Source organism: Elaeis guineensis, chromosome 15, assembly GCF_000442705.2.
Source record: "Elaeis guineensis isolate ETL-2024a chromosome 15, EG11, whole genome shotgun sequence".
NCBI classification, from domain to species: Eukaryota; Viridiplantae; Streptophyta; class Magnoliopsida; order Arecales; family Arecaceae; genus Elaeis; species Elaeis guineensis.
This window is the reverse complement of record NC_026007.2, coordinates 67,715,229-67,725,353: the sequence shown is the minus strand read 5'-3', so window position 1 is coordinate 67,725,353 and position 10,125 is coordinate 67,715,229. Positions and strand designations below refer to the sequence as shown.

General features: G+C 35.3%; 1 protein-coding gene and 1 non-coding gene across 6 annotated transcripts; both read right to left on the bottom strand.

The window, feature by feature from the left end:
- Nucleotides 1–8,904, bottom strand: LOC105058376 (uncharacterized). Of its 5 annotated transcripts, none has more exons than XM_073249397.1 (4): nt 8,388–8,904; nt 4,249–5,582; nt 4,002–4,056; nt 1–2,736 (listed from the first exon to the last, which is right to left on the bottom strand). In XM_073249397.1, the coding sequence occupies exons 1-2, from the start codon at nt 8,736–8,738 to the stop codon at nt 4,470–4,472; spliced, it is 1,464 nt and encodes a 487-aa protein (XP_073105498.1). In that variant the 5' UTR covers nt 8,739–8,904; the 3' UTR covers nt 1–2,736; nt 4,002–4,056; nt 4,249–4,469. The 5 variants fall into 5 exon arrangements, with proteins under 5 accessions (XP_073105498.1, XP_073105497.1, XP_073105496.1 ...); XM_073249396.1 differs by lacking the exon at nt 1–2,736 and adding an exon at nt 2,763–3,295; XM_073249395.1 differs by lacking the exon at nt 1–2,736 and adding an exon at nt 2,763–3,291.
- Nucleotides 8,905–9,032: 128 nt separating this feature from the next.
- TRNAW-CCA (transfer RNA tryptophan (anticodon CCA)) lies at nt 9,033–9,104 on the bottom strand. Its single transcript has one exon. It is a non-coding gene; the product is annotated as a tRNA-Trp (tRNA).
- Between the last annotated feature and the right edge of the window lie 1,021 nt (nt 9,105–10,125).

Sequence of the window (10,125 nt, the reverse complement as noted above, 5' to 3'; positions counted from 1 at the left end):
TATATTAAGATTATATTGACAGTGTTTACATAAGAGTGCAGACAATATAGTATACATAAAAAAAAGAATACAGAATACAGAAAACAGTAGATATTATTGAGCAAGTTACAGAATTAGAAATAAACAGTGAAAAGCTGAGCATATGAAAAGTAACTATAGCAGCGGGTGATGATACAATCCTTGTAAACAATCTCTCATGAACAAAAACTTCTTTTTATTGGTAAACAAAGAAACTCAGATTCCAAGACGAAGTTTTGGAGCAAATCTGTTGTACCAGTTACTTTTCTATACGATTGGTTGATTCCCTTAAATTTAGATTGAACCTAGATTTGCATATCAATTATAGCATACTATATTGGTATTGAAACTATCTGTAGCATACAGAATGTACCAAATATCAAAACGTCAAACCAATCTCTATATAAGACGTAACAAAATGATATCATATGCAATCCGATATCGAGACAATGAATACTGAATTGATCCTATTGTGATGTAGAAAGAAGAATATCATTAATCTCACATCGATTGTGAGTTAAGAAAGACTTTAATTTATATAGGAAGAGATTATCCTTCCCACATAAGACGTCTTTCAAAGGATAAAACCATGAGGTCATGAGTTAGAACAGACAATACCTTATATATCAAGCCACGAGCTCTTAATTACAATAATGGCATACTAACTAAAAAACCACCATCTAAAAAACCACCATGCAACTTTAGGGTTTCTCCTGTCCATATACAGTCTGTGACAAAAATAAGGAAGAAGATATCTCCTATTCATACACAAACTCTCCCTTTACTAGGAGGTTGTGGTAAAAATAAGGACACTTTCCGTCTATATACAGACTCTCCTTGACTAAAGGACTATGTTATGGTGTAGAAGAAAGGACATCATTAGTCTCACGTTGATTGTGATCAATGAAAACTCAAGCTTATATAAGAAAAGACCATCTTTCCCATGTAAGGTGTCTTTTAAAAAATAAAATCGTGAGACCCATAAGTCAGATCAGACGATACCTTACGTGTCAAGCCATGCACTCTTGGCCACAACAGACCCATTAACTTTTCCTCCGTTGATAAGCATATGATATCATAGATGAAGGTCCTTAAACATAAAGATAATCCAAGGATTTAAAAAATCAATGGCATAACAATTGAAATTAAATATCCATCAAAAGCAGCTGAACAACAAAATGGCTGCGTTGCACCCATTATAATTTATTGTAGCGTTATAAAACTTGCAGCAGTCATTAATGTCATTGCTTAAAAATAAAATTTATTTTTATATTAATATTTTTATCAACATAGAGATCGTTATCTGATCTTTGGGAGAAAGGAAAGATTCCCTCTCACATCAATTAATCATCCAGATCCAAGATTTACCTTAAACCTTTTGTTAATAGGCAAAGAGGCATGTTCTCTGGAACGAGTCCCAATTAATAAATATACACCATCAGAAAAGTACAATATTTTTATTCTCATTTTAAATAATAATATTATTTTGTTGTTATTATCCATTATTTCTCGTAGAATAGCAATCATCCACTTTTTACAGTGTAGGAATGAAACAGTGAAAAACCAATCATTTGTTCTTTTTGTTTTGCTATTTATTGGTTTCTTATAAATGTGTAACGATTCATGATTGTTTTGGATCAAACTACCTTACAGCTATAATAATATTAATTAAATTTTAAAATAAATTTAGACAATATAGCAAACCAGACTTGGATCAGCTGGCTGGCAATCCTCTCAATCTAAGTTCAAATGCTGGTGGTGGCAGCAGAATAAAAGGCCAAGCAGACATGACCCCAAATAGAATTAATAACAGCTCTCAAACCTAGAAGTCAAGTCTTTGTTATTATTATTATTTATTTTTTTTTTTTCCTCCAGAAGAAACCCTGGAAGCAAGCCGTACAACGCCAGGTTTCATGCAAGGGATAAAGATGGGTCAAGAGGACCACCTTCAGAAATTTAGCATATTTTTACCTGCACAAACTTCCAATGATGGCGGCCAATCTAAAATGCCACCACGCCTGGCTGGAGTGAAATGAATTAGTTTGCATGAAGACGAAACGCATCTCTTATACTTAAAATTCACGGTTTTAAATATTTTTTGTTCTCAGGTTTTTATTTACAAAGGAATTTTAAGATACTCTAATAAATATTTGCACAACCTTTCAATTATGGAGTATCCAAAATAGTGATGCTGATGAAACCTTATACAAAAAGTTCGCGCGTGTACAGATTAAAAGGCTTTAGGATTTTTGCTTTTAGATACTAAAAATTGCAAGAAGAAAAACATCTGCCACAATTTAAATTCAGGTACCTAATTTTCTTCTCAAGCATTTATTTTTATGGTAACATCTTAAGAAGACTAAATAATTTGGTATTTCTCATATTTCATCCAGAAATTTGTTGAATCAACACTGTGCATTAATGATATTCCATCTCCAATATTCAAGTTGATAGACATTCCAGTGTTCTAAACCAATATGACAAGAATCTCACATGTTATTTGTTCATAATGAAAAGGTTATTCATCACATTTATGGAGAATATTCATTCCATTTTTATAGAAAAAACTATTTCTGTAAAGTCCCAAGAAAAATTGGAAGACGGGAAAAAAGGAGGAGAGACTGTTACAAACTTGCAATGATGCCATTGTCAATCAACAACATCTCCATTTGCTTTAGAAGGACCAATATTGCAAGAGATAACAAAGAAATCTTCCAGCTTGATGGATAAAGAAACAGAAATTAGGACAGACGAACAAAAACGCACTTGGGTAAAGCAAAAAACATGAAACACAGAACAAATTCGATGCCCTCAAAGACATTATATTTTTTTGTAAAATGTGGATTATGGTTTTTTTCATATTTTATGATTTTTTTTTTTTTTTTTTTGTAGGTTGCTCTTTTCAGTCTCTTCAAGCCCAAACAAACAAGCAATCATGCTGAAGCTGATTGTCTTTTTCAACCTTTTGTGAGTATTTGCTCCTAGATGACAAAATGAGATGAGGAGGCATTCCAAGTTATCTAGCACAGAACAAATGAACAATTACAAGCTATTTATGTAACTTGCTTAATACTCCACATGGGCCAAAGGTGGACTCAAGCCTTAGAATAACCCTTAGCTTGAATCAGTTGATGGTGGATTTGTTATCTCACAAATACTGCTCCCTGTCTCGTTAAATCCTATTAGTTATGCAGACTTTTTCTTATCTGGAGCATTGGAATTGTTGTGTGAAGTCATAGAATGCTGAATGTTGACTGCAAAATTTGCTTGTCCCTATCTAACAGAAAAATCAAACTCACTTCTCAGAACACAAAAGAAAATATAAAATCAAATGCACAGTAAACTTGAAACATGGAAACTACAACTTGGTAGGCAGGTCGATCTAAAGAAATGTGAATCCATCAAAAACAGTAAGCAAGATTATTTTTGATAAATAATAGGCATAATAATGAGATCTTTGATTGATAAGTGTTCCATAGACAATGTCTATCGGTCTTAGTCATCTTGTCTCCTCTGTTTCTAAAGCCTTTGTCAGTAAGGAGGCATGAAAAAAAAATCAAATAAGAAAAAAAAAAAAAAAAAGGAAATCCCAAGATATGTAAACAGATTTAGGATATGAGAAACCTTTTTTCTGCAGATGATCTACAACACTAACTTTGAGCCTTGCTATGTCAAAAAGAAACTATTAGAGCTCATATGATTTTTAGCCAAATACTAAGCAGTTATGAAAAGGCCAGTTCTCTTGCAGCAACAAATTATTTTATCTAATCAAGCTCAATTGAAATTTGCTTCGTGTTACAAGATGTGTAGATCTTGATCAAAGGTGTGGACTTTTTAGATTAACTGATTTACCACACAATTCAATACCAAACATAACTATATTTTTATGGCCTGAAAATATGCTACTATTGATACGTACCTAGACTCAATTTAAATCAATAATTTCGGTAGATACAGTTTCCTAGCTGAATTCGTGGCTGTACCTTGTAATGATTTCTGCCTTCTCCTTTTGCACCTTCTACACGACAATATTTCCTCCTGATGCATAAAAGGTAACTTCAACAATCCAAAAGAAAAACTCAGATATAAGATGATATATTGCCTGATTTAAAACTATACAAGTAATAAGAGTGGCAATTTTGATTATCATTAGCTTCAATAATACATATTTAATTTAAACTATTGAAAAACAAAATTGATAATAATGATCAAAGGTCAAGCTATGCATACCAATAAATTGACAAAAAGACTCAAGCACTTGCTTCGGTTCTGGTGTAGAATGTCCCAATTTAACTTCCTTGCACAGTGATCATGTAATTTTACTGCACCAAAAGTAACTTCAAGCAAGATCAGACTATCGACAGTCACAACTGGATGTCCTATTGATGGTGACCTCATTAGGCAGCTAGTGATGGGAAAGACATGGCAAGAAACTTCTTGATGGGTTAAGGCTATTCCTTGGCACTAATTTGTGGCATGTTTGAAGCATCTATCTCATGACTGGATTTGGGTCTTTTTTGAGAAGAACCAAAGGCTTCTAATGCCTCCAAAAAGAACTTCTTGTTTGGAACAATCCCCTGTTCATCCATTCGCTTCAGCAAATTGTCAAGGAGCTCTTTCATGTTAGCTTTAGTGTAGGCCTTGTAGAGTAATCTATACGTTGAAGCATTTGGCACGAAACCTTTTTTAATAGCATAATCCAATAGCTTATCAGCTTCATAGTGCAAATCATTGATGCAATAGGCATCAAGCATAGCATTCAAAGTAGAAATTTGCACTGCCTTTTGGGTATTTATCATCTCATCAAATATCTCTCTGGCTCTTGAAGCACAGTCACAGTATCCATAAGTTGTTATAAGACATTCGTATGTCACATAACTGGGTTTGAAGCCTAAATCAATCATCTTCTTGAAAGCAAATTCTGCCTTCTCTCTAAGCCTAGCTTTCCCATAATTTGTTATCATCGAGTTAAACGTAGGAAGAGTAGGCTTCTCCTTTGAGTGCAACAAGCTCTTAAACACTTGTTCCATTTTATCAAATGCTTGTCGCCTGCCATATGCATCAATTAGTAGATTGAACGTGATTGTGTCTGGCTTGCACTGATTGCTTTTCATGCGCTTAAGTACAGACTCCATTTCTTTGAGCATGCCATTCTTCCCATATGCATCCATGACACCATTGTAAGTGTAGATATCAGGAGATATGATGCTTTCATCAAGATCTTTGAATAATGCATTGACTTGTTTTACATCCCTGGCCTGAGCAAATGCTCTCAAAAGAATGTTGTAGGTCACAACATTGGGTTGGCATCTTTCAATGCCTTTCATCTTCTCAAAGTACCCAAGGGCTTTTGATAGAGCCTTAGCTTTATCTCGTGAATGAAGATGTGCAGTAATGAGCGAATTGTATACAGAAGTGTCCGGTCTACAACCACTTTTCCGCATCTCAGAAAAAAGCCACATGGCCATCCTTGTCTGGCCTTTCTTCCCCATCACGGATATCAGCTTCGAGTAAATACCATTATCAGCAATATACCAACGCTGTCTCTGCATCCATCTGAATACCTAAAAATAAGCAGCATAAATTAAAGTTACGTGCAATGCAAAATGCGGTGTATTTTAGGTTTCAGACAAGTATATTAAATCCGTGTGATCACTTATGCAAGCACATTTATAGACATGCATTTGAAGTGGAGGAATAGAAAAACAATAGTATGACTGCTAATTCCTGAGAAGGTTCAGGGTTCCAACCATGACAAGATGTTCTATGCTAGTTGGAACCGCAAGTATCTACAAAAGTTTAGACTAGATACAAATAAAAAGTAATACCTCTGCATTCCTGTCAAGAAATTTAAAAGAACTAAAAATTGAAATTAGATTTTTCTTTGTTAATGTTATGAGATTTGATCCATTCTAGCATAATCTTAATGTATGACTGTAAAAGGCACAAAACAAGTCCATAAAAACCCTGCCAATATGTTGTATGTGTCTACATATGTGTTCCTGTGCATGTGTGTACATATAATGCATATATATATACACACATGCATATATATTAACATTTTTTTTGGATGACCCATCATTAAATTTGGAATTGTTATGTCTTTTATCAAAGATTTAACATTTAGCAGGTGGCCCAACTCATAACTATGTATTTGCATGTGTGTTTCTCTAGATACATAGATATAGCTATATGTTTGTGTCTATGTATTATCTCTGTGCCTGTGCATGTGCGTGTGTGTACTTACGTGGATACAGATATACGTTTGTGTTTGTGTAATGTGTGAGTGTGTTTGCATGCATAATAATATAGACATATATATATGTTTGTCTGCATATTGCATGTGTCTATAGTGTGTGCTCACATGCATGTGTGTTTGTAATTAAATAGATATGGATATATGTTTGTGTGTGCGTATTGTGTATGTGAGCATGCATAATTATACAGATAAGGATGTATGCTTGTGTACGTATTGCATGTGTGTGTAATTATATAGATATGGATATATGTTTATGTGTGTTATGCAGGAACATTTATGTGTGGATATTACATTATTATTATGTTCCTGAGAAAAGGGGTACCATTTAATTATCTCTTTGGTTCTCAGTGCATATATTTTAAAGAGAGAACGTAACAACATAATTATGGACTAGCAGTCATGTAACACATAAGCACTCTGTCAATGAAAAATGCTGGCATGGATGCAATGCAGGAAGCCACTAAGCAAGAACACAAAATTTTCCAGGTTTTTGTGAAGGCTGGTTCTCTGGCACTGCTGAACATGGTGAGAGGGCAATGGAGGTGCCATGCTGCCTAAAGTTTCTAGCGTAAGGAATCAACTATGTCAGATATGCAAATTGCATCTTCAACCTTCAACAATGCTAATAAAGGTGCTTACTGGGTAGAGGAACAATAAAGCCAATTCGATAACTCGCATATGTGGGTTAATTTTTGATTAATGATCTTCCCATTGATTGAAGCTTTCTGATTGGAACTGAGAGTCATGTTACCTATTTAATATAATTAAACAATATTCTATTCAACAAAAATAAGCTAGAGATAGTGAATCAAGATGCTTGGTGATATAGAACTGAGAAATAAGAACTAACTTGCAAAGAACAGAGATGAAAAAATTGGGTCGCACATCACAGTAGCTGCATTGAAGCCAAGGAAAAGGCTATGATCGAAGATATTAATCTTGCACAAGCTACTGCAGAATTGAAGTTATGGGTCATACTGTAAATCTGTGAAAAGGGTATCACAACAAAATGACTAACTTGACAAGAATTTTAGAAGATCAATTTGGTGACACACAAGCAAGTTCACCTAACAAAATATTCTCTTACTTCGGAAACTATAGAAAATTATTAAAGCAAAAGGAATAAACAGATAAACTATATACTTAGAATTTGATGAAGTGTATTTGGCTGCAATTAGAAAAAGGAAGTTATATAGAAAAGTGAATATACAGCCTTTCCAAAATCAGTTCACACCTTTTAGATTATAAACACTAGTTATGAAGTGATTCCTCATGGATATTGTAGAACTGCCCTGTGATATATGTCATTTGCGCCACCTTCATTTATCAACCTCCACTAGAAAAGACTTAGTTGAAAATCATGAACTCCATATTTCCAAGTTCTCGAGATGCCTATCAAGCACTAGTTTTATTCACTAACTTCAGACAAGAGGAACATAATCCACTAGTATGAATGCAATTGATCATTATCATTCAAAGCATACATAATTAAGTACAAACAATGCAAGTGCGTTGGAGCAACACATGACATTGATTAGCTTCACACTCAGCAATCACTGGTTGTTGTAATAACCAGGCATTCAAATCCCGGAGGGAATTACTGTATAACAACCATTGAAGAAGTTCCAAACAACTACAGAAACTAAATAAAGATTTAATTGCAACTTTTGGATTCAACAACTGTTGATAGACCCCTCTCCAACGGAGTTCCATAACAACATTCGATGTTACATAGACAACCGGTCATGGAATGTTTTCAGAAACATAATAACATGGAGATAAGTAGAGGAATACGGAAAATCATATAAAAGTTTCTACAGAATGAATAAGTTAAACATACTATAACCAAACCTCTACCACTGGAACCAAGTTTCAATCAGATAACTCACAGCAACAATTCAAACAAATCAATGGAGAATAAAAAATGCAATCATTTCGCAAAAAAAACCCAAATATCTCAGACAAGAACAAATTCATCAACCAAATCACCACTTGAACTCTCATAGAAGCATCAAAATGCAATCTTTTAACTGGGAAAAAAAAAAAAAGAATCACCACATTTCTTCCTCCAGCGCCTACAAACAGAAGAGATAGGGAAAAAGAGACGCACCTCCAAGCACTGAAGCCAGGAATCCCTCTTCCCAAGCTCCTCGAACAGCATGAAGCAGTGCTCCGTCCTCACCACCTTCACGTACTTACTGAGCGTCGCCACCAGCGGCTCCTTCCCATCTCCCGCCTTCCTCAGTATCACACGGACGAGCTCCTCCGCCTCCGGCTGCCCGTTGCCCTTCTCGGCTGCCTTCTTCTTTTTCGGCCGGGTGGACACAGAGCTCGCCGCTCGAACGGGAATTCTTCGAAGAAGAAGAAGAGTGGGGCGCTGAAATTTAGGAGCGGAGAAGGGGAATGGAGATTGGGTTGAGAGCTGGAGAGAAGAAAGGGGAGGGGCGGGGTTTGGGGGCATCGCGATGAGTAGTGGTTCGAAGTCTCAATTGATCGATTTGGCAGCCGGGAAAAGGAATGTAGAGTTGGATCTAGAGGGGATTTCGCAGGGTCTTCTTTCTCGTTCCTCCACGGTCGAACTGGAAGAGTTCCGCGGCCGCGAGGAAGAGGGGCTGAGCGAAGATGGATTTTTGATCGATGCGGGCCGTTTGATTGCTATGTCGTGATAGGTTGAGCAAATGAACGGGTGCGATTGGAAATTCAAAAATTTCAAGAGCTACGATTAGAAAATTAAAATAAAAAGATTTTGGGGAATTGAACCCGACGTGAATCGAACACGCAACCTTCTGATCTGGAGTCAGACGCGCTACCATTGCGCCACGGATCCGGTTCTTTTGCTTGCTAGACGGTATTTTTTTCTTTCGTTTACTAATCATCGCATTGTCACTCCACCACTTAAATTAGAGATGCTGAATTTGAAACCAGAATAAACGGATACACAAATCCTTAATTGCAAGCCTTGAGCTATAACAATATTAATATCGGTGTTATTTTTCTTGATGATGTTGTTGCATGGAGCACTATGAAGGGATGCAAAGAGAAATTCTTTGTGCACCGCGGGTGGTGTAGAAAATTCATCATGGAGTGCACCATCTCATCTGATTGGTCCACGTAATCATCATTTTCTAACGCGCATTTAATGCCTATAGATAGATTTTTTTATTTAAAAATTTTATATGATGAAAATATTTTTATTTTTTGAAAAAAAATTATAATATTCTACGACATAATATAGTCCAAGATGTCATAATATGGCTTCGGATATCATAATATGAGAGGGATATTTTTGTCCAATCACTTTCCAATGCATATTTAATACCTGCAAATCGGTTTTTTCTTTTGAAAATTTTGAATGACGAAAATACCTCTATTCTTTAAAAAAAATTTATGACATCCTGTGGATATTATAGACACAGGATATCCTAATATGAATATAGAATGTCATAATTTTTTCAAAAGATAGATATTTTCGTCATATAAAATTTTTAAACGAAAAAATTAATCTGCAGGTGTTAATGCATGTTAAAAAATGATGACTACGTAGATCAATCGGACGAGATAGTATACTTCACATTGGATTTTCTACACCGCCTATGGCACAGAGAATTTCGCGGGATGCAAAAGGGCATGGCAAGCAATTGATTAATGCAGTTATGCTTAAGTGCTTGAGGCTTGTGCCAAGTTCAGGTATTTGTATGGGAAGAATCAAATGTTTAAAAAGTTGTATTTGGAAAGGTTTCATTCTTTAAGCCTTTCACTGATTTATTAAGGCGGCCTTCTACAGCAGTTTATAAGTTGAAGCATTTGGCAGCATTTTTTTTTTTAATTATTTATTTCCATAAGATGGT

Excerpts from the sequence above, each read along its gene's own strand:
- LOC105058376 (XM_073249397.1), bottom strand. The coding sequence starts at position 8,738 with ATGCCCCCAAACCCCGCCCCTCCCCTTTCTTCTCTCCAGCTCTCAACC. Across the intron at positions 5,583-8,387 it reads CCTGGCTTCAGTGCTTGGAG|GTATTCAGATGGATGCAGAG; the intron begins GTGCGTCTCTTT and ends GCTTATTTTTAG.